This window comes from Pongo pygmaeus, chromosome 5 (genome assembly GCF_028885625.2).
Source record: "Pongo pygmaeus isolate AG05252 chromosome 5, NHGRI_mPonPyg2-v2.0_pri, whole genome shotgun sequence".
NCBI classification, from domain to species: domain Eukaryota; kingdom Metazoa; phylum Chordata; class Mammalia; order Primates; family Hominidae; genus Pongo; species Pongo pygmaeus.
In genome coordinates, this window is record NC_072378.2 from 33,666,470 (window position 1) to 33,691,769 (window position 25,300).

General features: G+C 50.7%; 4 protein-coding genes across 5 annotated transcripts; 1 reads left to right on the forward strand and 3 right to left on the reverse strand.

The window, feature by feature from the left end:
* Positions 1-52: 52 nt before the first annotated feature.
* Positions 53-3,398, reverse strand: ZBTB22 (zinc finger and BTB domain containing 22). Its single transcript, XM_054493291.2, has 2 exons — positions 3,282-3,398; positions 53-2,614 (listed from the first exon to the last, which is right to left on the reverse strand). The coding sequence occupies exon 2, from the start codon at positions 2,543-2,545 to the stop codon at positions 647-649; it is 1,899 nt and encodes a 632-aa protein (XP_054349266.2). The 5' UTR covers positions 2,546-2,614; positions 3,282-3,398; the 3' UTR covers positions 53-646.
* Positions 3,399-4,178: 780 nt separating this feature from the next.
* DAXX (death domain associated protein) lies at positions 4,179-8,874 on the reverse strand. Of its 2 annotated transcripts, none has more exons than XM_054491583.2 (8): positions 8,484-8,874; positions 7,347-7,602; positions 6,364-7,195; positions 6,008-6,219; positions 5,633-5,852; positions 5,002-5,476; positions 4,620-4,842; positions 4,179-4,425 (listed from the first exon to the last, which is right to left on the reverse strand). In XM_054491583.2, the coding sequence occupies exons 2-8, from the start codon at positions 7,551-7,553 to the stop codon at positions 4,366-4,368; spliced, it is 2,229 nt and encodes a 742-aa protein (XP_054347558.2). In that variant the 5' UTR covers positions 7,554-7,602; positions 8,484-8,874; the 3' UTR covers positions 4,179-4,365. The 2 variants fall into 2 exon arrangements, with proteins under 2 accessions (XP_054347558.2, XP_054347557.2); XM_054491582.2 differs by having other exon boundaries at positions 7,347-7,605; positions 8,484-8,819.
* A 5,669-nt stretch (positions 8,875-14,543) lies between these two features.
* Positions 14,544-14,783, reverse strand: SMIM40 (small integral membrane protein 40). Its single transcript, XM_054491584.2, has one exon. It carries the CDS (start codon positions 14,781-14,783, stop codon positions 14,544-14,546), a length of 240 nt encoding a protein of 79 aa, XP_054347559.1.
* Positions 14,784-24,409: 9,626 nt separating this feature from the next.
* LOC134739777 (myosin regulatory light chain 12B-like) lies at positions 24,410-25,018 on the forward strand. The gene has a single exon (XM_063666917.1). The coding sequence runs from the start codon at positions 24,410-24,412 to the stop codon at positions 25,016-25,018; it is 609 nt and encodes a 202-aa protein (XP_063522987.1).
* Positions 25,019-25,300: the final 282 nt, after the last annotated feature.

Sequence of the window (25,300 nt, forward strand, 5' to 3'; positions counted from 1 at the left end):
CCGCCATCTGTGCCGCGTCCCCAGCAAACACACGGGTTGTCGGGAAGCCAAGTAAATGACCAATAAATATTTTAATCACTGTTAAAAAAAATAAAAACCTTGTACTTCTACGACTTACTCCCTCCTTGTCTCCACCCACTCCTCCATGAGAACCGAGTTGGGAATTTCCACGGGAAGTGGGGGGTGGCGGGGAGAGACAGGGTAGAAATAAAGAGCGCATCCTTGAGAGGGAGTAGGTTCTAGGACAAGGGTGGGGCTCAAAGGCCTTGTCTCCACGACAACACAAACACAGACTTCAGGCACAGACTACAACCACCTGACCTCTGACCCTGTGACCGCAGGATGTTCAACACGCCCCCTCTCCCTCCCTCCATGTGCACCCTACTCTGTGGAGCAGGGGCTTCAGTGTACCCATCAGAGGGAAAGGAAGGGCTTAGTTCTGGAAATACCTTGGGAGGGTGGGGTTGAGTAGTAGAATGGGCGGGCGATGGTGCAACTGTGGTTCCCCTTCCAGAATATATACAAGTCCACAGAGATAAAGGAAGACAGTAAGTGTGGTGGGAGATCACCCGGGGGCCACAGCGCCCTTGCATCGTGCTCCTTATTCCCTTTCCCGAAAGCTAGCCCACCCCAGTAGCCTGCCCCTTCAGTTTGCTCCTCCACCTCCACCGAAGCCCATCTCCACCTTGTGGACGCTGGGTGGGGACCAGACACGTCTGCTGGACGGGGGCGTGGCCGCACTCGCTTCGTCGCCGCTGCCCCCGCCCGCTCCGGGAGACTCTCTCTTGGACGGCAAGGATGGCCCCGTGGGCGTCCCAGGCCCAGGTCCGGCCCCGACCCCGCCCAGGCGGTGCCGGCGCTCACAGTGTCCTCGGTGGCGCATGAAGCTGTCTCGCCACATGAACTTCTTGGCGCAGACTCCGCACTCGTAGGGCTTGAGACCTGTGTGCGTCTTCATGTGCTCAGTCAGATGGTGCTTCATCTTGAACTTTTTGTTGCACACGGGGCAGTCAAACGGCCGCAGATTGAGGTGCATGTTGACGTGCCGGTCCCGCATGCTCTTGTGGGAGAAGGCCTTCCCACAATGGCACAGAAAGATCTTATTCCCGTCCCCGCTGCCAGTCCCTCCAGGGACCCCACCAACGCTACCCGGCACACCCAGGCTCCCCACCGACGTGCCCCCCACGGTCACTGCCCCGTGTTCTGCTTGGTTCCCTGGTGGTTGGCCAGGAGCCTGTGAGGACGAGGATGAAGACGACGGGAAGACCAGGATCTGGTTGCCCTGCATGTCCAAGGGAAGGAGCGGTCGAGGAGGGTGGGAGGGGGCATAGGAAGAGGGAGTTGGCCCCCCTGAGTCATCAAGACCTGCCACAGGACCCCCACCCTCATATGGGCCAAAGTCATTGGAGGACTCACAGAAGTTGACCTGCTCCTCCCCCTTGTCTGGGGGCTCACTCAGGGTACGGACATCACTTATGCTGAGGGTAGCCTCAGGCCCTCCCCCCACTGGAACCCTGGAGCTACCCCCTAGTTCTTCATCTTCATCATCCTCACAGGTCAACACCAGATCTTCCTCCTCCTCTTCCTCCTCCAGATCTGGGTCTTGGGGAACCAGGGGTGCTGGTGCTGGGCAATTACCACCTCGCTTCACATATACCCAGTGTTTCTGTGGCATGATGCTAGGGGGTGTGTAGGTGGGTTTCCGGAGCCCAGCCCCAGGAACCACTGCCCCCCTCCCATCCCCACCATCATCGCACAGCTCATCTGCCTCCAGCAGCAGCTTTCCAGATGTGGCCCCCCCACTGCCAACAACAGGGGCTGGGAATACAGGGCCACCTCCTCGACGCTCCCCACTGCCCACTGCAGAAGCTGCAAATGCCTCTTGGGAGGAAGATGAGAAATCAGTGGACTCCCTGGGGCTGAAGTAGTTGCTGCTGCTGGGAGATTGATTCTCACTGGCCCGGCTGGAGGCATGGGAGCGTGCAGAGCCCATGGTAGCAGGGGCCACAGTGCCCCCACTCCCGGATGGCACCCCAGCACCAGGGACAGTGACAGAGGTGGCTGCAGTAGTGATGGTGGTGGTAGCTGAGGCCCGGCCTTCTCGGAGTAGTTCAGTGCACTTGTCCACAATGTGCCACATTTGGAGCACAGAACCCACTGTAAGGAAGTTGACAATGTCAGCAGCAGCCATGCTGAGGCGGCCAGTGTAAGCGGAGGCTAGGACAGTCTCAAAGGCGCCTGGGTCCATGACACTGGGCAGCGAGATGGAGGTCATGCCTTTCAGTAGGACCTGATCGTGGAAGTAAGGGGAGGAGGCAGCCAGGACAGCCCGATGAGCCCGGAACTCCCGGCCCTGCACTCGGATAGACACATCGCAGAGCTGGCCCTGCAGACGCTGCTGATTGAGGGACTCCAAGAGGGCACTGGTCACCTCAGGGAAGGACACATGTACCACTGCAGCTGCTGGCAGGGGTAGTGGGGGCGGAGCCAGCGACAGCGGCAGGGGAAGTGCTGCCCCACTGGGAGACAGAGGAGATGGCTCCATGTTGTGGAGGGAGGGGATACCCCCCCAGCCACAGGAACAAAGAAAGGAGGAGGGCGGCCGGGGGGGTCTCTGGGAAGAAAAAGAGAAAAGAATAATGATAACATCTCATAACGACACAGCCCGTTACAACTCAAAAATATGTTCACACTCATTATCTGTGTAACTCCCCACAACAGTGAGGTGGGTATTCCTCTCAACCCCATTTGACAGATGAGGAAACTGAAGCTCAGAAACATTAAGAGATTATCCAAGGTCACACAGCAAGTGGCAGCGCCAGCAAACACAGGTATCTGACAAATCCTGTGCCCTTTCCTTGGAGATTAGAGAAATAAGGTGCTCTTAGGGGCTGGAGTGGCTTCCTTCGGAATTATACCCTATTTCCCACTTACCTGAGAGCCTGACATTCCAAAATCTACCTTTTTGGTGTTTTGCACCCACTTTTTGGGAGGGGGAAGGGCAGCTCCGCTACTGAAAACCAACGCTTGCTCCATCTCCCCTCAGGCTATGCCCCCCAAGCTCTCTCACCGACCACGCCCCCTTTCGCCCCAGCTTATCTAGCCCCGCCCCTTTCCAGGCCCACCCCCCCGTGCCCCGCCCACTATCGGGCCTTTCGACCCCGCCCCTTGTCTACCTCCGCCCACAACGGACCCCGCCCCCCCCCGCTCCGCCCCAAGCGCTACCTCGGCCTCTTCTCCCACCCGGAAGGCGCCCCCCAACCTCGCGCGTCCCCGCTTACCGGGCCGCGCGCCCCCGGGCCCCCCCCGCCCCTCACTCGGCGGCCACAGCAGCAACCTGGGCCCCTCCCGCCGCCATCTTGCGCCGACTCCCTCCGCCCTCCGCCTCCGCTCCGCCTCCCGCCCCTCCGCCTTTAAAGGCACAGCCGGGCACCCCGCCCGTGCCTCTGGGCAATACTCGGCCGACTCGGCCACTTTGCCTTTAAAGAACCGTCGCCACATTCCACCTTAAAAGATCAGGTCCCCTCCTCCGCTGGGAGCTCAGGACTTGGTTCGGCCGAAGCATTTATTCCCCTTTAAAGCTATAAGCCTGCCTTTCCCCATTGGCGATGGGTCCAGGTATCGTTCCCCGGGCTCCGCCTCTGAGCTGTGACCATTAGCTGGTTGGTGGGATCTAATCGCCCTCTTCCTAGCTCCTTACAGTCCCCCTGAAGCCCCGCCCCCTTCCTCCGGGCCTGGATTGGCCAAATAACCTTGAGTCGGCCCCTCATTGGCTTTTTCACTCTTAACTGCACGAAGTGAAAAAGTAAAGTGCGTTAGGCGGCTGAAGCACTTAAAAAAAAAAAGTACAGCCTGAACGACATGGCGAAACCCTGTCTCTACAAAAAATACAAACAACAAAAACAAAAATTTGCCAGGCATGGTGGCACGCGCCTGTAGTCCCGGCTACTCGGGAGGCTGAGGCATTATCGCTTGAGACTGGGAGGTCCAGGCTGCAGTGAACTGTGATCGCACCACTACACTCTGGCCTGGGCGACACAGCGAGACAAAAAAAAAAAAAAAAAAAAAGGCCAGGCTAGAAAGGATAGATCGGGACTACCCCGGGGATATTGGGCTAACCCTGAGCAACGGGACAGCTAATGCCAACAGTAACAGTAGAAGAACAAGAAAGACAGTGATACAGTAAGAAAAGAACTTTATTGTTTATTAATGTTTCTGTGTAAAACTTAAGCTTTTTTTTTTTTTTTAAAAGAAACACCACCAAAAGGGGATTAGCTTAGTCCATCCCTTCCTCAGTCATCTGCTTCCCACCTTCCTCCAAATGCTATCCCAAAACATTCTGGAGGCAGGGAGAAGGGGAGGCAGCTAATCAGAGTCTGAGAGCACGATGATCTCTTCTGGATCGCATTGTGTGGCCACACTTGTCTGCAGGGAAGTGAGAGACAAAGAGTCAAAGAGATCTGGAGTACAGGAGAAAAGAAACAGGAGGATTTAGAGGATAAAATGGGTGGGAAAAAGGAAGAGACAGGATGTGGCACATGCAATATTCAGACAGAGCAGCTGAAACAGACAATGAAAGAGAACAAATTATCAGAGGAAACATGCCCTCCCCTTCTTACCTTGTAAGTTCCAGGCCGAGGAGGTTGTGAATGGGGGGTTTGCGACAGCCGGGCTGGAGAAGGGATGCAGAGGGAGCTGGTCACCAGGCCATGGCTGGGAGAGTCCACCCTCGTGGAGGAATCAGCAACTGGGGCCAAGGAAGCCAAGGGGGAAGGTGGGCTGGGCAGGGTACATATCTTTTTCCCATTCTTCTCATGCACGGACCTTTGCCTTTCCACATAGCTAGAAACAGAAACATAAATATGTGGAGGGGTACGGGAAGACTGAGGCTGGAGGGGGCAGTCCAGTCTCTCCCAGCAGACTCAGTTCCCCAATATTCCTCTCCGAAAGTCCCCTGCAATCCCTCCTTGGCTTCCCTCTTCCTCCTCCTCTTGTTATTACCTGTTTCCTAATGGCCCTGATCCTGTTTGCTTCTTCTCCTTCCGAGATTTTTTGCAGGGGGGACCAGAATCTCCCCAGTTGTGAGGAGAGACGCCTCCATTGAAGGAAGTAGAAGAGACCATGCCTGCCCCATTCTCTAAGACAGTGGTGAAGGGCTCCTCTGATTGCTTCCTGGAAGAGGAAATGTCCGTCTCCACAGAGGAAGGGGTATCCAGGGGCAAAGCTTCAATCTCTAGCTCAAAGAGCTGAGACACAGGGCTTTCTTCCTCCAGGGTCAGCTCCTCAGGCTGTTCTCCATTGCTTTCAGCATCTATGCTGGAGGGGGCCAGGGGTTCTTCTGACAGTAACGATGGTGACACTATGCGTCCTTTGTTTTGCTGCTCCCCTGAAGACCTGCTGATCTGTTTGCCAGGTTCCAGGGTCTTTTCTTTGGAGATCTGTGGTGAGGACATGGGGCTCTTGCCTCCATCTTTACCTGGAAAAGAAGAAAAGGGGAGAGGGTAGCCTGAGAATGAGGGGGAAAAAATACTGCTGAGAGGACACTAGGAGGAGGAAGGGAAAGGTTTCAAACAGGTGGCTCATGCCTAACAAAACAGAAATGACAGGTGAGGAGAATGTTCCCTTGACGTACCTGCTGCTGCTTCTTCCTCTTCATCCTCCTCTTCATCGTCCTCCTGACCCTCCTGCATCTGTTCCAGATCCTCCTCCTCTTCAGAATCTGTGGCCTCCTCCTCTTCTTCTTCTTCTTCCTCCTCCTCCTCCTCTTCCTCATCACTCTCCTCATCTTCTTCGTCATCTGTCTCAGCTCTGGAGGCAGAAGGGCACCCCTGGGATGCCATTCCACTAGGGCCCTGGGAGACAAAGAAGTTTCTCTAAGGAATCCCTTGCCCCAGAGGGTTTGGTTCTTGCATTCCTTCTCATGCTCCCCCATCAATCAACCTGGACTCCCTGGTGGCCAATGCAGGGGAAGGACAATGTCTCTCTGAAGGCTGTACCCCATCCACACCTCACCAGAATCCAAGGAGGCTTCGGGGGTGTCTGCAGAGTGGGAAGAGGTGCCTTGGAGCCGAGCTCTTCTCTTTTTTCTCTCACCCTCCTCACTTTTGTCTTGCAACATTGCATATTTGGAGATGACCTCATCCAGCCGACTCATGGCCAAACTCCGGTTTTCCCGAAGGCGCCGGGCCAACACAGGATCTGATAGTGCAGGGTCAATGCCTACGTGGGAAGACATAAAGTCAGAGCACTCAGCCCTTGAAGGGACTAGAAAAGTACAAACTCTAGAAAGGACTAGAGAGATGCCCCATCTGCCTAATACCTGACATATAAGGGTCACTGAGAGGCATCCCACCAACCCCCTACCTGGCCTATAGTCATCTGTGAGGTGGCAGCCAAAGTTGTAGATGAGATCGAGGTGACGTCGCTCTTGTAACCTGATGCCCACATCTCGGAAGGCATCCTGAGCCATGAGCTGGAGCTGCTGTCTGGGGAGGCCAAGGCTGTGTCGGGCAGCTGCCTTCTCTACAGCCCGAAGCACATCCCCATAGTCAGGGAAGGTATCAGGCCCTGGCTTGTTGATGAGCCGCTCAATGCGCCTGTTAACCTCTGGGTAGCGGGTGCCACGGTAGGGGATGCGCTGCTCTATGACACGGCCGGTCAGTGAAGAGCAGTCTTTCAGCTCACATAGTCGCCCAAAGAGGCGGATCAGCTTACGCTTCAACCGTGCCTCCTGCAGGTACGCGGAGTCTGGGTCATCCAATTCTGAGAGATCCAACTCCTTTTCCTGCAGCCGCCGGATCTCTGCCACATAGAGCGCCAGCAGCTGCTCCAAGCGCTGGATCTGCCGCCGGGAACCACGGGTCCTTGGAGCCTGAGAGGCAGTGTTTTCAGCATTTGTGGGGTCCAAGGAGAGGTGTGTGGGAGGGTTATTCCCAGAGGGCTCATTGGAGGTGGTGGCGGCAGGGGCCAAATTCAGCTTCTTTTTGGCTGAGTGGGCCTTGAGAACGGTGCAGAGCTCATTGATGTAGACATAGAGCTTAGCTGGCCGGCTCCGGGCCCGAGATAGGACCCTAGAGAGGATGTTGCAGAACTCCGCCGAGGCCAAAAACAGAGAGTGGGCACGTTGCTGCCGGTTAGAGAGGAATGGGACCACCTCAGGGTGGTCTGCTGTCTGCATCTTACAAAGTTCAAGGAACTAGAAGGTTCAGGGGAAGAAGAAAGGGGAAGAGAGACAAGGGAGGGGGTTGAGAGAAAGGGGAGGTGGGGTTAGTGGGAAAGAAAGGACAGGAGAACCAGTCAGCCATCCCCCTCCCTGGGGTACAACAATCTTCCCCACTAAAGCTCACCTCTTCGAACAGCTTCTCATTCTCCAGCTTGTAGCATTTCTTGCCGCCCGAACTACTGCTTCCTCTGGCCCCATGAGGCTCAGAGGAGCTAGGGGCTTCTGCCCCAGGTGAGGCCGCATTGGGGAGTGGGTGGGAGGGCCCTGGCTGAGCAGCTGCTTCATCTTCGTCATCATCATCCAGCACGATGATGCTGTTAGCGGTGGCCATAGGGGATCAAATCCCCCGGAGGGAGGAAGTGGTGGGGATTTCAGAATTCCTGCTGGAAGGGGATGGGGCCTCAGAATGAGCCCCTCCAGCATAGCCCCATCCCTTCACCTCACACATTTTCTGAACTCCTTGGGTTTCAGTAACATCCAGCCCTGACCAACACTGTCTTCACCACCTGATTTCAATAACCATTAGTTCTATATGCTTTTCGGGCCCTTCAAGTGGTGTCGGGGGGGGCAAACCACCCCCACACCTTAAGTTGCCACCTTCTGCTCCACCCCTCACGTCGATTTCCGGTCTTTCTGTTGCATTTCTCCCCTATTTCTCAGAGTTGGCAAGTTGATTCTTCCACCCTGCACCCCAAATCGTCCTGACACCCCCTTGCATAGATAACACACTCCTGTGGGGGCCACCTCATGTGTTTGCCCCCTCTGCCCTCAAATAAGTCAACCCCACACCCACCCTATCCTGAATGATCACCCCAACTCCTAGACTCTCTGAGGTGAAAGAGGTTCCCTCCCAACAGTCCGTTCTCTTTTCTTCTCCTTGAATTATCTCCATAATTCACCCTCCGATGAGTCTCCTCAAACTAGGGCTTTAGGTTGAAGATATTTTACCCAAGTCCCCTCCCTTTCACCCCACCCTAATTTTCCCCATTCTCTCGGTGACCCGTAACTGATCAAAAGTCCCCCCGCACCGCGCTACGCTCTCGCGATTCCTCTTAGATCCCAACCGTGGGTCCGGCCGGTCCGGTAGATGCGCTTCCCGCCAAATCCCCCTCCCCCAGTTCAGCCCCCGGCCGCTCCACTCCCTTTCAGGGACAGGAAGGTACCACAGCTTTCCCCTCAGACTCAGCGCCCAGCTCTCCCCAATACCGCTCCCTCTATATCCCCGCCCCCGCTTCTGATCCCCGCACCGTCCGGCCCCCACCTCAGAAACCGTCTCTCCAGGCGACCCTCGCCGCAGATCTCAGAACCTCGCATGGTTCCCTCCGCCTTCCTTCCCACTCCCACCGCAGGCCCCACTACGGACCGGAAGTCATAGAGTTTCCGCCTGCATGCAACTAAGCGCCGCCATATTGTCGTACGGAACACAGGCTTCCTGTGGCCGGAAGTGGCAGTAGGCCCGCCCCGCGAACACCTCCATTGCGGCCTACATAGTCAGCGGTCTCTTCCAGGTCGGAGTTTGTCTCCCCGAACCCAGGCGTCCCAAAGCAGCTGGGGGCCGCCATTTTGCCGTACGGCGCTGGCTACGCCCGGACTCCGGTGCGCAGCCAGTGGAGCTCTTTTCACCCGGTGCTTCTACGACTCCGCCAATCAGAAACTTCCTGCCTGGGGCCCAACCGCCGGCGAGTAGCGCGTGGGGAAGACCGAGCCTCCTTTCCAAAGAGGGGCAGGGGAACCGAACAAGGTGGATTAGGAATTGGGCTTTCCAAAGCTGCGCAGAGTTTCAGGGAAGGGCGGAAGTCTCTTAAAAGGGAAGTAAAACCTTTTCCTTCAGTTGGGCTATTGGCAAGCTATCTGGCCCTGCTTTCCTGTCCCCGAGGTTCCCATTTCCACGGCTTATTCGGCGGACCCAGCCCCTTCCCCTGCAAGGGCGGCGCGCTCCATGCCGCTGTCCAGCAGCTGCTTCCACTGCCAGGTGCTGCGTCCCGCGATCGTTATAACACATGCGTACAAATGAGCACAACGCGCCATAAAAGTGTTGTTATTATTATTACTATTGTTGCTGATTTGCTTTTCAAGCTTCACCACAGAACTAATGACCAGCCAGACCGTTGGGACCTGAATGGTTCTTCTCCAGAGGGGGTCCTCGAAGGGCCGCCTGTGCTGACCAGGAGGCCGTGCTTTGTCGTGGGAGGCCTAGGGTCTGCGGATGGGCGATGATGGGGTGGGGCTTGGAGGAGAGTTTGTTCAAATTGCCGCTGCGAGGGCTGCTGTGAGGCGAAATGAGGCTCATAAAATACCTTGGGTCTCCTCCTCCTCTTCGGGGAGAGGGGAAAAAAGAATGAAGGATGAAGAAACAGATTTGATACCCACCTCGTTGAGTTTAGGGAGGCTGGAGGGACGCGTGGAGGAAAGGCTGGGTCCAGAGGTGACCTTATGAGGAAACCAGAAAGATTAACAGGGTCCCAATCGCTAAGATTCCCATTTCCACAAGTGGTGGGCATCTTGCCACTTAACTAGGGTCACAGAGCTTATTAGATCCCTAACGCTGAGTCCTAGAATCGCAAACACCCGTCCGTTGAACAATCTCACATCACTTCTCTCCAGTCGTCAAAGTCTACAGCTTTCAAAATGGGGAACATAAAAACTCTCCGCGGGGACTGGAACTTGGAGATGTAAGGGATTTAATTTCAAGAACCTCAACTTTCCCAAAATTGGTCTTCCTAAGGAAACACCTGCAGTACAGGTTATCATTCTTCACTTCTCCTTTTACAATAGAGTCACCCTCTTAAGAAAAAAAAAGGAATAGTTCTCTTTTTTTCCCCTCCCTCCTCAAAAGTATACTTCCCAACCATGAAATCTCCTGGGGTAATCTTACCTGTTTAAAATAAAGGAAAATATACCCTGTTTCTTTCACCAAGGCACCACGAATACCACCTTTTCTTTTTTTTTTCCCCCTTTCTTTTGTCTTTTTTTTTTTTAAAGGCAGGGTCGGCCGGGCGCGATGGTTCACGCCTGTAATCCCAGCACTTTGGGGGTCCGAGGCGGGCGTATCATGGGGTCAAGAGATCGAGACCATCCTGGCCAACATGGTGAAACCCCGTCTCTACTAAAAATACAAAAAAATTAGCTGGGCGTGGTGGCAGGTGCCTGTAGTCCCAGCTACTCAGGAGGCTGAAGCAGGAGAACCGCTCGAATCCGGGAGGCGGAGGTTGCAGTGAGCCGAGATCGCGTCATTGCACTCCAGCCTGGGCGTCAGAGCGAGATTATCTCAAAAAAAAAAAAAAAGAAAAGAAAAGAAAAGAAAAAAGAAAAAAAGGCTCTTGTTCTATCACCAGGGCTGGAATGCGGTAGTACGATCATAGCTCACTGTAACCTCAAATTCCTGGGCTCAAGCCATCCTCCCACCTCAAGTAGCTAGGACTACAGGCGCACACCACCTCACCCGGCTAATTTTTTTTAAAAAAGTTTTTCGTAGAGGCTGGGCGCGGTGGCTCATGCCTGTAATCCCAGAACTGTGGGAAGCCGAGGCGGGCGGATCACCTGAGGTCAGAAGTTTGAGACCAGCCTGGCCAACATGGTGAAACCCCGTCTCTACTAAAAATACAAAAATTAGCTGGGCTTGGTGGCATGCGCCTGTAGTCCCAGCTACTCAGGAGGCTGAGGCAGGAGAATCGCTTGAACCCGGGAGGCGGAGGTTGCAGTGAGCTGAGATCAGCCAGTGCACTCTAGCCTGGCGACAGAGAAAGACTCCGTCTCAAAAAAAAAAAAGGTTTTTTGTAGCGACAGGGTCTCACTATGTTGCCCAGACGGATCTTGAGCTCCTTGCCTCAAGCAATCTTCCCACCTCAGCGTCTCAAAGTGCTGGGATTATGGGCGTGAACCGCCACTCCCAGACTACTATCTTGTTAAATATTTCTTTTTAACAATTATAAAAATGTTTACGATAGGCCAGGCGCGGTGGCTCACGCCTGTAATCCCAGCACTTTGGGAGGCCGAGGCGGGAGGATCACGAGGGCAGGAAATCGAGACCACGCTGGCTAACAGGGTGAAACCCTGTCTCTACTAAAAATACAAAAAAAAAAAAAAAAAAAAGTTAGCTGGAGGGGTGGTGGTGGGCGCCTCTTAGACCCAGCTACTCGGGAGGCTGAGGCAGGAGAATGGCGTGAACCCGGGAGGCGGAGCTTGCAGTGAGACGAGATCGCACCACTGCACTCCAGCCTGGGCGACAGAGCGAGACTCTGTCTTAAAAAAAAATAATAAAAAAAGTGTACCATCACATGTTTATAAGAACATTCTGTTCTTATAATAATTGTAACAGTAACTCCTCCAGAATAATTTTTAACAACTAGAGTCTTACAATCACAAGAAAGATATTTTTCATCTCAATTAATATATATGTATATGCAGGAAGATGTAAAAGATTGGTCAATAAAGGACTTTCAAGTATAAAAGCATAAACTTTGTGGGGAAGTGGAGTAGTAGTAGGAGCTCAAGGAGAAAAGAGGTGATGAAAGAAAAAAAGGAATGATTCCCAAATGGTAAGAACTAATTTATACTTTTTTTTTTGAGATGGAGTCTTGCTCTGTCACCCAGGCTGGAGTTCAATGGCACAATCTCGGCTCACTGCAACCTCCCACTCCCGGGTTTAAGTGATTCTCCTGCCTCAACCTCCTGAGCAGCTGGGATTACAGGCACACAACACCATGCCCAGCTAATTTTTTGAATTTTTTTTTTTTTTTTGGGGGGGTAGAGATGGGTTTTCAGCATGTTGGCCAGGCTGGTCTCGAACTCCTGACCTTGTGATCCACCCAACTCGACCTCCCAAAGTGCTGGGATTACAGGTGTGAAGCACCGTGCCCGGCCATCACTATGATATTTCAATTCCACTGGACAATAAATGGTGATCTAATTGTTTTATTTTAAAATGTGGGGCCAGGCATGGTGACTCACACCTGTAATCCTACCACTTTGGGAGGCCGAGGCAGGCAGATCACTTGAGGTCAGGAGTTCGAGACCAACCTGACCAACATGAGGAAACCTCGTCTCTACTAGAGATACAAAAAATAGCCAGGCGTGGTCGTGGGCGCCTGTAATCCCAGCTATTTGGGAGCTGAGGCAGGAGAATCCCTTGAATTTGGGAGGCGAAGGTTGCAGTGAGCCAAGATCACGCCACTGCACTCCAGCCTGGGTGATAGAGCAAGACTCTGTCTCAAAAAATAAAAAAATAGGCCGAGCGTGGTGGCTCAAACCTGTAATCCCAGCACTTTGGGAGGCCGAGGCGGACAGATCACCTGAGGTCAGGAGTTCGAGACCAGCCTGGCCAACATGATGAAACCCCGTCTCTAGTAAAATTACAAAAAAATTAGCTGGGTGTAGTGGAAGGCGCCTGTAGTCCCAGCTACTTGGGAGGCTGAGGCAGGAGAATCGCTTGAACTCGGGAGGCAGAGGTTGCCGGGAGCTAAGATCGCACCACTACACTCCAGCCTGGGTGACACAGAGAGACTCTGTCTCAAAAAAATAAATAAATAGGCCAGGTGTGGTGGCTCATGCTGTAATTCCAGAACTTTGGGAGGCCGAGGCGGGCAGATCACAAGGTCTAGGAGTTCGAGACCAGCCTGGCCAATATGGTGACACCCCGTCTGTACTAAAAATACAAAAATTAGCCGGGCGTGGTGGTTCGCGCCTTTAGTCCCAGCTACTTGGGAAGCTGAGGCAGAAGAATCGCTTGAACCCAGGAGGCAGAGGTTTCAGTGAGCCGAGATGGTGCCACTGCACTCCAGCCTGGGTGACAGAGCAAGACTCTGTCTCAAAAAATAAATAAATAAATAAATAAAATAAAATGTGGCCAGCTGTGGTTCACCGCCTATAATCCCAGCACTTTGGGAAGTTGAGGTGGGTGGATTGCTTGATCTCAGGAGTACAGACCAGCCTAGGCAACATAGTGAGACCTCATCTCAATAAATCAATAAATAGGCTGGGCACAGTGGCTCACGCCTGTAATCCCAACACTTTGGGAGGCTGAGATGGGCGGATCACTTGAGGTCAGGAGTTCCAGACCAGCCTTGCCAACATGGTGAAACCCCGTCTCTACTAAAAATACAAAAATTAGCTGGGCGTGGTGGCACACACCTGTAGTCCCAGCTATCTGGGGGCCTGAGGCAGGAGAATCGCTAGAATCTGGGAAGCGGAGGCTGCAGTGAGCAGAGATCACTGCCACTGCACTCCAGCCTGGGCAACAGAAGGAGACTCTGTCTCAAAAAAAAAACAAAAACAAAAAAAAACAGTTCAAGACCAGCGTGGCCAACATGGTGAAATCCCCATCTCTACTAAAAATATAAAAATTAGTCAGGCGTGCTGGCGCACACCTGTGGTCCCAGCTACTCAGGAAGCTGTGGCAGGAGAATTGCTTGAACCCCAGAGGCAGAGGTTGCAGTGAGCCGAGATTGCGCCACTGCACTGCAGCCTGGGCGACAGAGCAAGACTCCATCTCAAAAAAAATAAAAATTAAAAAATAAATAAAATGTGAATATTTTCAATATGCCAGAATTACATCCTTGAAACAATTTTTATTTATTTATTTTTATTTTTATTTATTATTTATTTTTGGAAGGAGTCTCACTCTGTCACCCAGGCCGGAGTGCAATGGTGTGATCTTGGCTCACTGCAACTGCCTCCTGAGTTCAAGCAATTTTTGCCAGACTGGTCTTGAACTCCTGACCTTAGGTGATCCCCCTGCCTTGGCCTCCCAAAGTTCTGGGATTACAGGAATAAGCCACTGTGCCCGGCCACAATTTTAATTTATGATGAAAATTTTTAGATACCTACTTAAAGATATATGAAGGAGTATATACTTCTTCAAAATTATTTCCCTGAGTATAGGTGCAGAATTTAAGACTGCTGCCCTGGCCGGGCGCAGTGGCTCACGCCTGTAATCCCAGCGCTTTGGGAGGCCAAGGCGGGCAGATACCTGAGGTCGGAGTTCGAGACCTGCCTGACTAACATGGAGAAACCTTTTCTCTACTAAAAATACAAAATTAGCAGGGTGCGGTGGCGCATGCCTGTAATCCCAGCTACTCAGGAGGCTGAGGCAGGAGAATCCCTTGAACCCTGGAGGCAGAGGTTGCAGTGAGCCAAGATTGCGCCATTGCATTCCAGCCTAGGTAACAAGAGCAAAACTCCATCTCAAAAAAAAAAAAAAAAAAAAAGACTGCTGCCCTAAGCTATCCAAGCATCTCCTCCATAGCCCCCAACACTCCCATTTCCCTCCTGTCTCCCCTCTCACCTCCTCGGTGGGGAAAGAAGATGTTTATAGGAAAGGTGGTCACAATTCCAGCTCCTCCTCCTTCTGAGGTGTCCCCAGGAGCCAGTCCCCTAACTTTGCCCATGGTAGTGACCACAGCAGCTTATAAGCAGCCTCCAGCATCAGCAGTGTCACGAACAGGGCCAGGAAGATAAAGAAAGCCTTGTCCAAGGCACGTCGCACGGGACCCCTGGGAGGAGAGGGACCCTGGGCAAATGCCAGGAACACATCCCCCTCGTCCACATTACCTTCCTCTGCCATCCTGACTCACAGTCAGACAGCTGGCTGGATCAGGGGGCTGGGATGAAAGGCCTTGCTCAGCACTGCCAGGATTAAGGGGCATGGCCGTGGCAAGTCCTGCACCTGCCAGTCCTGACCTTAATTCCCACACCTAAGAGAAAAGAGAGAGGACCCTGTGAGCCTTCAGATCAATTATTTAAACATCCAGTGTGATGTGAAAGGTCTGGACTAAATGATCCATGAACTCTATTCAGCTTTTTCATAGTATAATTCTGTGATTTGGAAACTGAAGGCCCAACATGGAGGCATAAGCTAGAACTGCCTGTCACTCTGGGTCTCAAGTCTCAAAGGCTCAAGGCTCAAAACCTTGGGCCCCGACTGATAGCGAGTGAGGAAATGGACCTACAATGCATCTGTGAGCGATGGTCAGTCAAGGATCTAAAGCCCCTTCTGGCTGGATGGTAGGGGGTGAGATGGTCTATCCTAACCAAGGCGGGTGGGAACAAGCAGAGGAGACTTGAGTTCTCACAGGAGTAGTTCTCCCCACTGGGTCTGCAGGCAGCTAAGTTTGAGATGGTATAACCCAGAGCACTCTCTTCCTAACTTTTGGTCTCTGCAGTACCAAGGGAGGATTATCATTGACTACATGAGCCCAAGGGGAGGCTTATAAAAAGACAAAGACGGTGATGGATCAGCAGGGCAAGGGTATGTGATTGGGACTTGGCTGTTGGGTTGGGGTTATTTTACTTTATTTTACTTATTTATTTACAGACGTAGTCTCACTCTGTCTCCCAGGCTGGAGTGCAGTGGCATGATTTCAGGTCACTGCAACCTCTGTCTCCTGGGTTCAAGCAATTCTCCTTCCTCAACCTCCCAAGTAGCTGGGACTATAGGCATGTGCCACCAAGTCTGGCTATTTTTTTTGTATTTTTAGTAGAGACAGGGTTTCACCATGTTGGTCAAGCTGGTCTGGAACTCCTGACCTCAAATGATCCGCCCACCTTGGCCTCCCAAAGTGCTGAGATTACAGGTGTGAGCCACTGCACCTAGCCAGGGTAATTTTAAAGAAGAGTGAAGTTTTGCCATCGATGGTCCAGGTCTCAGAGGCTACCAGTGGAGGATGTGGTTGAGGAGGTTGTAGGAGCAAGGATTGAAGAGCTTTTCTTTTCTTTCTTTTTTTTTTTTGATTGATTGAAGACCTTTTCTTAGGCCAGGCGTGGTGGCTCACGCCTGTAATCCCAGCACTTTGGGAGCCCGAGGCGGATGGATCAATTGAGGTCAGAAGATCAAGACCAGCCTGGCCAACATGGTGAAACCCTGTCTCTACTTAAAATACAAAAATTATCCGGGAGTGGTGGCGCATGCCTGTAATCCCAGCTACTCGGGAAGCTGATGCAGGAGAATCTCTTGAAACTGGGAGGCAGAGGTTGCCATGAGCTAAGATCGTGCCACTGCAACTGCACTCCAACCTGGGTGACAGAGTGAGACTCCGTCTCAAAAAAATAAAAATAAAAAAAGAAGATGTTTTATTGACCCTGTTCCCCAGGCATTGGCCTGAAGGTTGGGTAAGGAAATTGAAGCCCATCTGGAGACAAGGGATTCCCCCAAGTGAGGCTGAGGGAGGGGAGGGGGAACGGTGGAGGAAGCAGTGTGTATAGTAGTGAACCTTATACTGGGAACCTTTGGAGCCTCCTACCTAAACTATTTCATTTTCATTTTCACCTCAATAGGAAGATCTTGTTCCTTTTTTTTTTTTTTTTTTTAAACCGGATCTTTTTTTCTTTTTTTTTGAGATGGAGTCTTGCCCTGTCGCCCAGGCTGGGGTGCAATGGCACGATCTCGGCTCACTGCAACCTCCACCTCCCGGGTTCAAACGATTCTCCTGCCTCAGCCTCCCAAGTAGCTGGAATTACAGGCACGTGCCACCACACCTGGCTAATTTTTTGTACCTTTAGTAGAGACGGGGTTTCACAATGTAGGCCAGGCTGGTCTCGAACTCCTGACCTCGTGATCCACCCACCTCGGCCTCCCAAAGTGCTGGGATTACAGGCGTGAGCCACCGCACCCGGGCTACAGGATCTTGCTCTGTCACCCAGGCTGGAGTGTAGTGGCTCAAACATGGCCCACTGCAGCCTTAATCTCCCTAGCTCAAGCAATCCTCTCATCTTAGCCTCCTGAGTAGTTGGGACCACAGGTGTGTGTCACCATTCCTGGCTCATGTTTGAATTTTGTAGAGACAGGGTCTTGCTATGTTACCTAGGCTGGTTTTTAACTCCTGAGCTTAAACAATCCTTCCACCTCAGCCTCCCATCATTCTGGAATTACAGGCATAAGCCACCATGCCTGACTAAGAATACCTTCTTTACTTGGGAAGTCAGGTCACCCCCAAAAGAGCAGAAATGATGTTATAATGTTGTTGCGAGGGCTGGGCGCAGTGGCTCACGCCTGTAATCCCAGCACTTTGGGAGGCCGAGGTGGGCGGATCACAAGGTCAGGAGATCGAGGTCATCCTGGCAAACACGGTGAAACCCCATCTCTACTAAAAATACAAAAAATTAGGCCAGGCGCGGTGGCTCACGCCTGTAATCCCAGCACTTTGGGAGGCCAAGGTGGGCAGATCACCAGGTCAGGAGATCAAGACCATCCTGGCTAACACGGTGAAACTTCATCTCTACTAAAAATACAAAAAATTAGCCAGGTGTGGTGGCAGGTGCCTGTAGTCCCAGCCACTCGGGAGGCTGAGGCAGGAGAATCGCTTGAACCCAGGAGGCAGAGTTTGCAGTGAGCCAAGATCGTGCCACTGCACTCCAGACTGGGCGATAGAGCGAGACTCTGTCTCAAAAAAAAAAACAACAAAAAACAAAAAATTAGCTGGCTGTGGTGGTGGGAGCCTGTAGTCCCAACTACTCAGGAGGCTGAGGCAGGAGAATGGCGTGAAACCCAGAGGCGGAGCTTGCAGTGAGCAGAGATTGCTCCACTGCATTCCAGCCTGGGCGACAGAGCGAGACTCTGTCTCAAAAAAAAATGTTGTTTCAAGTCATGCCGCATTGTCTTTTGCTGCAGCTGCAAAGGAGTCTCAAAAAAGTGAAAAAACCCTGGACTAGAATTTAAACTGATCATTTAGTTGTGTGAAGCTGTGGACAAGTCACATGACCTTTCTTTAGTGTTTTGTTTTGTTTTTTAATAAAATCAGAAAAAGCTCTTGCCTTCCAGAATTATTCTGAGATAAATGAAATAAAGGTTTTTTGATGTTGTGGGTTTTTTGTAAATTATAAAGCACTATGTAAATGTAACATATTAATCTCTGATACCCTCACTTACGTCCCAGGCAAGTGTGCAATAAGGCCACACAAACACCTTTATTGTCTCTTTACATGGTAGGTTCAACACCAATATCTTGTGTAATAAATAAACCTAGCATCTTTTAGAATTTTTTAAATTTTGAAACAATTTTCAGCTTACAGAAAAATTTAAGAACAATTCCAAGAACTTCGGCATATACCTCTTTCACTCAGATTTTCCATTTGTCAACACTTGGCTGTATTTGTTCCATCTCGCTCTCAATCCCAGTATAACCATGTGTTACAGGTTGAATTGTGTCTCCTAAAAATTCATATGTTGTGCAGCCATAAAAATGAACAAGGGCTGGGCTCGGCGCAGTGTCTCATGCCTGTAATCCCAGCACTTTGGGAGGCCGAGGCGGGCGGATCACAAGTTCAAGAGATCGAGACCATCCTGGTTAACACGCTGAAAGCCCGTCTCTACTAAAAATACAAAAAATTAGCCGGGTGTGGTGGTGGGCGCCTGTAGTCCCAGCTACTCAGGAGGCTAAGGCAGGGGAGTGGCTTGAACCCGGGAGGCGGAGGTTGTGGAGAGCTGAGATTGCACCACTGCACTCCAGCCTGGCAACAGAGCGAGTTGTTGCCAAAAAAAGAAAGAAAGAAAGAAAAAGATCAGGCCAGGCGTGGTGGCTTATGCCTGTAATCCCAGAACTTTGAGAGGCCAAGGTGGGTGGATCACAAGGTCAGGAGTTCGAGACTAGCCTGGCCAACATGGCAAAAACCCATATCTACTAAAAATACAAAAATTAGCTGGGCATGGTGGCAGGCCCCTATAATTCCAGCTAGCGACATGGGAGGCTGAGGCAGGAGAATCACTTGAACCCAGGGGGCCGAGGTTGCAGTGAGCTGTGATCTCACCATTGCACTCCAGCCCCAGTGACAGTACAAGACTCCTCTCAAAAAAAATAAAAATAAAAATAAAAAGGTGAAGAATTCATTTCTTCGCATGTTCTCACAAGTGATGATGAGAATACATGGACACACGGTGGGGAACAACACAACTGGGTCCTGTCTGGGGGAGTGGGGGAAGGAAGGGCACCAGGAAGAATAGCTAATGGATGCTGGGCTTAATACCTGGGTGATGGGATGATCTGTGCAGCAAACCACCATTGCACACGTTTACCTATGTAACAAACCTACACATCCCACACATGTACCCCTGAACTTAAAATAAAAGTCGAAGGAAAAAAATAAAATTTATATATTGAAGTCCTAACTCCCAGTTCCTCAGAATGTAACCTTATTTGGAAATAAGGTTGTTGCATATGTAATTGGTTCAATGAGGTCATACTGGAGTTGAGTGGGCCTCTCACCCCCTTAATTAAAAAGGGAAGTTTGGACATAGGCTTGTAGATAGAGAGGATGACATGTGACCATGAAGGCAGAGATCAGGTTGATATGTCAAAGATTGCCAGCAGGCCAGGCGCCATGGCTCATGCCTGTAATCCCAGCACTTTGGGAGGCCGAGGCAGGTGGATCACCTGAGGTCAGGAGTTCGAGACCAGTCTGGCCAACATAGTGAAATCCCATCTCTACTAAAAATACAAAAAATTGGCCGAGCACAATGGCTCACACCTGTAATCCCAGCACTTTGGGAGGCTGAGGCGGGCAGATCACGAGGTCAGGAAGTCGAGACCAGCCTGGTCAACATGGTGAAACCCTGCCTCTACTAAAAATACAAAAATTAGCAGGGCGTGGTCATGGGCGCCTGTAATTCCAGCTATTCAGGAGGCAGGAGAATTGCTTGAACCTGGAGGCGGAGGTTGCAGTGAGCCGAGATCGTGCCACTGCACTCCAGCCTGGGCGACAGAGCGAGACTCTGTTTCAGAAAAAAAAGAAAAAAAATACAAAAAGTTAGCTGGGAGTGGTGGTGGGCGCCTGTAATGCCAGCTACTCAGTCGGGAGGCTGAGGCAGGAAAATTGCTTGAATCTGGGAGGCGGAGGTTGCACTGAGCCGAGATCTCGCCATTGCACTCCAGCCTGGGTGACAGAGCAAGATTCTGTCTCAAAACACACACACACACACACACACACACACACACACACACACACACACACAAGATTGCCAGCAAACCACCAGAAACTAGTAGAAAGGCCTGGAACAGATTCTCCCTTACACCCTTCAGAAAGAACCAACCCTGCCTACACCTTGATCTCAGACTTCTAGCCTCCAGAACTGTAAGGCAATAAATTTCTGCTGTTTAAGTCACCCAGTTTGTGATACTTTCTTATGGCAGCCCTAGCAAACTAAAACACCATTCTAATCAGGAAATCAATATCACTCTTCAATTCATAGATCCCATTCAGATTTCACCAGCTGTCCCAGTAATGACTGCCTCTTCTTTTTTAAATTATCTTTTTTTTTTTTTTTTTTGGGGGGAGACAGATCTGTCACCCAGGCTGGAGTGCAGTGGTGCAATCTTGGCACACCGCAACCTCCACCTTCTGGGTTCAAACAATTCTCCTGCCTCAGCCTCCCAAGTAGCTGGGACTATAGGCACACGCCGCCACAGCCAGCTAATTTTTTGTATTTTAGCAGAGACGGGGTTTCACCGTGTTGTTCAGGCTGGTCTTGAACTCCTGAGCTCAGGCAATCCACCCGCCTAGGCCTCCCAAAGTGCAATTATCTTTTCTTTTAACGGCTTTTTTTTTCTTTTTTTTTTGAGATGAGGTCTCACTCTGTTGCCCAGGCCAAAGTGCAGTGGTGCTATCAGAGCTCACTGCAGCCTCAAACTCCTGGGCTCAAGTGATCCTCCCACCTCAGCCTTCCAAAGTGCTGGGACTACAGATGCGTGCCACCATACTTGGCCCATCTGTCCTTTCTAGTCCGGGATCACATACTGCATTTGACTGTCACATATCTATTTGTAGTCTCCTTCAATCTGGGAAGTTCTCAGTCTTTCCTTGTCTCTCATGAATTTGACAGTTTTGAAGAGGTCTTTCATTTCTTTCTTTTTTTTCTTTTCTTTTCTTTTTTTTAAACAGGTTCTTGCTCTGTCGCCCAGGCTAGAGTGCAGTAGCAGGATCATCGCTCACTGCAGCCTCAAACTCCTCGGCTCAAGCAATCCTCTCACCTCAGCATTCTGAGTAGCTGCGGCTACAGGTGTGTGCCAGCACATCCGGGGAATTTAAACATTATTTGTAGGCTGGGCACAGTGGCTCATGCCTGTAATCCCAGCACTTTGGGATGCTGAGGCAGGCAGATCACAAGGTCAGGAGTTTGAGACCAGCTTGGCCAGCGTGGTGAAACCCTGTCTCTACTAAAAATACAAAAAATTAGCCAGGCACGGTGGCACATGCCTGTAATCCCAGCTAGCTACACAGGAGGCTGAGGCAGGAGAATTGCGTGAACCCAGGAGGCAGAGGTTATAGTGAGCCGAGATTGCGCCAATACACTCCACCCTGGGAGTCAGAGCAAAATTCCATCACACATACACAAAAAAAAGTTAGGACTTTCTACTTGCTGGCCTCTCTATTGCTGGCTTTGATGATGTAAGATGCCATATTGGAGAAACCCACATGGCAAGAAACTAGGTGTGGTCTCTGAATACTATCCAACAGGGAACTGAGACCCTCAGTCAAAAAACCCTTTAGAAACTGAATCCTGCAAACAGCTATGTGAGTGAGCTTAGAAGCAGAACCTTCCCCAGTTAAGCTTTATTTTTATTTTTATTTTTATTTTTGAGACAGAGTCTCGCTCTGTCGCCCAGGCTAGAGTGCAATGTACTATCTCACCTCACTGCAACCTCCACCTCCCAAGTTCAAGTGATTCTCCTGCCTCAGCCTCCCAAGTAGCTGGGATTACAGGTGCCCGCCACAACAACCAGCTAATTTTTGTATTTTTAGTAGAGACCGGGTTTCACCAGGTGGGCCAGGCTGGTCTGGAACTCCTGACCTCAGGTGATCCACCCGCCTCAGCCTTCCAAAGTGCTGGGATTACAGGTGTGAGCCACTGAGTCCAGCCCTGAGCTTTCAGATGAGATCACAGGCAACTCATAGATTGCAGTCTTATAAGAGCCTCCAAAGCAGAGGATCCAGGTAAGCTGTTCCCAGATTTCTCCCCGACAGAAGCCATCAGATAACAGTGTGTTGTTTTGAGCCACCAGGTTTTGGAGTAATTTGTTACACAGCAATAGATAACTCATACACTGTGCTAGAATTGAGCACCAGATCCTCAGTAACAGATACACCCATATATTCCTTCCAAATTTATTCTTTTAACATTTATGATATGTGGGGCCTTCTGAAATGTGGGGCTCCAGGCAGGATCTCCTCTTGCTTGGATATAAGAGCAGCACTAGAATTAGTCCATCAGTCTTCACATTTTCTTGCATGCTCCTTAAAAACATTTTGGAAAATTATGTGCCCTTTTGTATATATTTTTACTTGGCATCTAATTTTTTTCCTTGTTGATTTAAATAACTGCAAAGAGTATAACAAATCGGCTTGGTGCAATGGCTCACACCTGTAATCCCAGTACTTTGGGAGGCCGAGGTGGGTGGATAACGAGGTCAGGAGTTCAAGACCAGCCTGGCTAACGTAGTGAAACCCTGTCTGTACGAAAAATACAAAAATTAGCTGGGCATGGTGGCGTATGCCTGTAATCCCAGCTACTCGAGAGGCTGAAGCACAAGAATTGCACGAACCTGGGAGGTGGTGGTTGCAGTGAGCCGAGATCACACCACTGCATTCCGGCCTGGGCAACAGAGTGAGACTCCATCTCAGGAAAAAAAAAGAGTGTAACAGATCTTGTGTCTTATATAAATATTGACATTGTAAAATAAAACTGTCAACTGGGCACGGTGGCTCACGCCTGTAATCCCAGCACTTTGGGAGGCTGAGGCAGGCAGATCACGAGGTCAATGGATCGAGACCAGCCTGGCCAACATGGTGAAACCCCATCTCTACTAAAAATACAAAAATTAGCTGGGCGTGGTGGCACGTGCCTGTAGTCCCAGCTACTGAGGAGGCTAAGGCAGGAGAATAGCTTGAACCCGGGAGGAGGAGGTTGCAGTGAGCTAAAATCACACCACTGCACTCCAGCCTGGCTGACAGAGCCAAACTCCATCTCAAAAAAACAAAAACAGGCTGGGCGCGGTGGCTCACGCTTGTAATCACAGCACTATGGGAGGCCGAGACGGGCGGATCACAAGGTCAGGAGATCAAGACCATCCTGGCTAACACGGTGAAACCCTGTCTCTACTAAAAATACAAAAAAATTAGCCAGGTGTGGTGGCGGGCGCCTGTAGTCCCAGCTACTCGGGAGGCTGAGCCAGGAGAATGGCATGAACCCGGGAGGCAGAGCTTGCAGTGAGCCGAGATCGCGCCACTGCACTCCAGCCTGGGCGACAGAGCCAGGCTCCATCTCAAAAAAACAACAAAACAAACAAAACAAAAACAACAACAGCAAAAAACAAAAAACTGTCTGGCTGGGTGCGGTGGCTCACGCCTGTAATCCTAGCACTTTGGGAGGCTGAGGTGGGTGGGTCACCTGAGGTCAGGAGTTCAGACCAATCTGGCCAACATAGTGAAACCTCATCTCTACCAAAAATACAAAAATTAGCCAGGCATGGTGGCACAGGCCTATAATCCCAGCTACTCCCAGGTTCAAGCAATTCTTGTGCCTCAGCCTCCCAAGTAGCTGGGATTACAGGGGTGTGCCACCACACGCCCGGCTAATATTTTTGTATTTTTAGTAGAGATGGGGTTTCACCATGTTGGCTAGGCTGGTCTGGAACTCCTGACCTCAGGTGATCTGCTCTCCTCAGCCTCTCGAAGTGCTGGGATTACAGGCATGAGCCACCGCACCTGGCCACAAAATAAATAAATAAATAAATAAATATGTAAAAAATATATATGTAATATATGTAAAATATATGTGTTATATATGTAAAAAATATATATATATACATATAGTTTGTTTGTTTGTTTTTGAGATGGAGTTTTGCTCTCGTTGCCCAGGCTGGAGTGCAATGGCACGATCTTGGCTCCCTGCAACCTCCGCTTCCCGGGTTCAAGCGATTCTCCTCCCTCAGCCTCCCGAGTAGCTGGGAATACAGGCATGCACCACCACGCCTGGATAATTTTTTATTTTTAGTAGAGATGGGGTTTCTCCATATTGGTCAGGCTGGTCTCGAACTCCTGATCTCAGGTGATCCACCCACCTCGGCCTCCCAAAGTGCTGAGATTATAGGTGTGAGCCACTGTACCCAGCCGGCTGTCTTAAATATGAGTGCCCAGTTAAGGAACACCAGATATTTGAGGAAGACTTCAGACATGAGCAAAAACCCAAAATTAAAAGTAAAAATGACACAGCCTTGTACTCTTCGCTGTCACTCGTCATCTCGCGCAGGGCAGCCCCACTTCTGCTGTTTGGCGCTGGAATTAAACAACCACCATGTGGAGCAAAAAGGCAAGACCAAGACCACCAAGAAGCGCCCTCAGCACACAACATCCAATGTGTTTGCCATGTTTGACCAGTCACAGATTCAGGAGTTCAAAGAGGCCTTCAACATGATTGATCAGAACAGAGATGGTTTCATCAACAAAGAAGATTTGCATGATATGCTTGTTTCCCTAGGGAAGAATCCCACCGACGCATACCTTGATGCCATAATGAATGAGGCACCAGGGTCCATCGATTTCACCATGTTCCTCACCATATTTGGTGAGAAGTTAAATGGCACAGATCCTGAAGATATCATCAGAAATGCTTTTGCTTGCTTTGATGAAGAAGCAACAGGCATTATTCAGGAAGATTACCTGAGAGAGCTGCTGACAACCATGTGGGATCGGTTTACGGATGAGGAAGTGGATGAGCTGTACAGAGAAGCGCCTATTGACAGAAAGGGGAATTTCAATTACATAGAGTTCACACACAACCTGAAACATGGAGCAAAAGACAAAGATGACTGAAAAGAACTTTAGCTAAAACCTTCCAACTACATTGTCTTACTCTGTTTTATTTCTCAGACACTTCCCCCACCCTCATAGAACCTATTGCATACAACTTAGTTTCACAGCTTTGCCTCTTTTTTTTTTGATGTATTTATTCCAGAACTTTCTGCCACACAGCACTTGTATAATCAGACTGAAAATGGGGATGAGGGTGTAAATTGTATTGAAAAAGAGATCATGGCCGGGCACAGTGGCTCACACCTGTAATCCCAGCACCTTGGGAGGCCAAGGCGGGTGGAT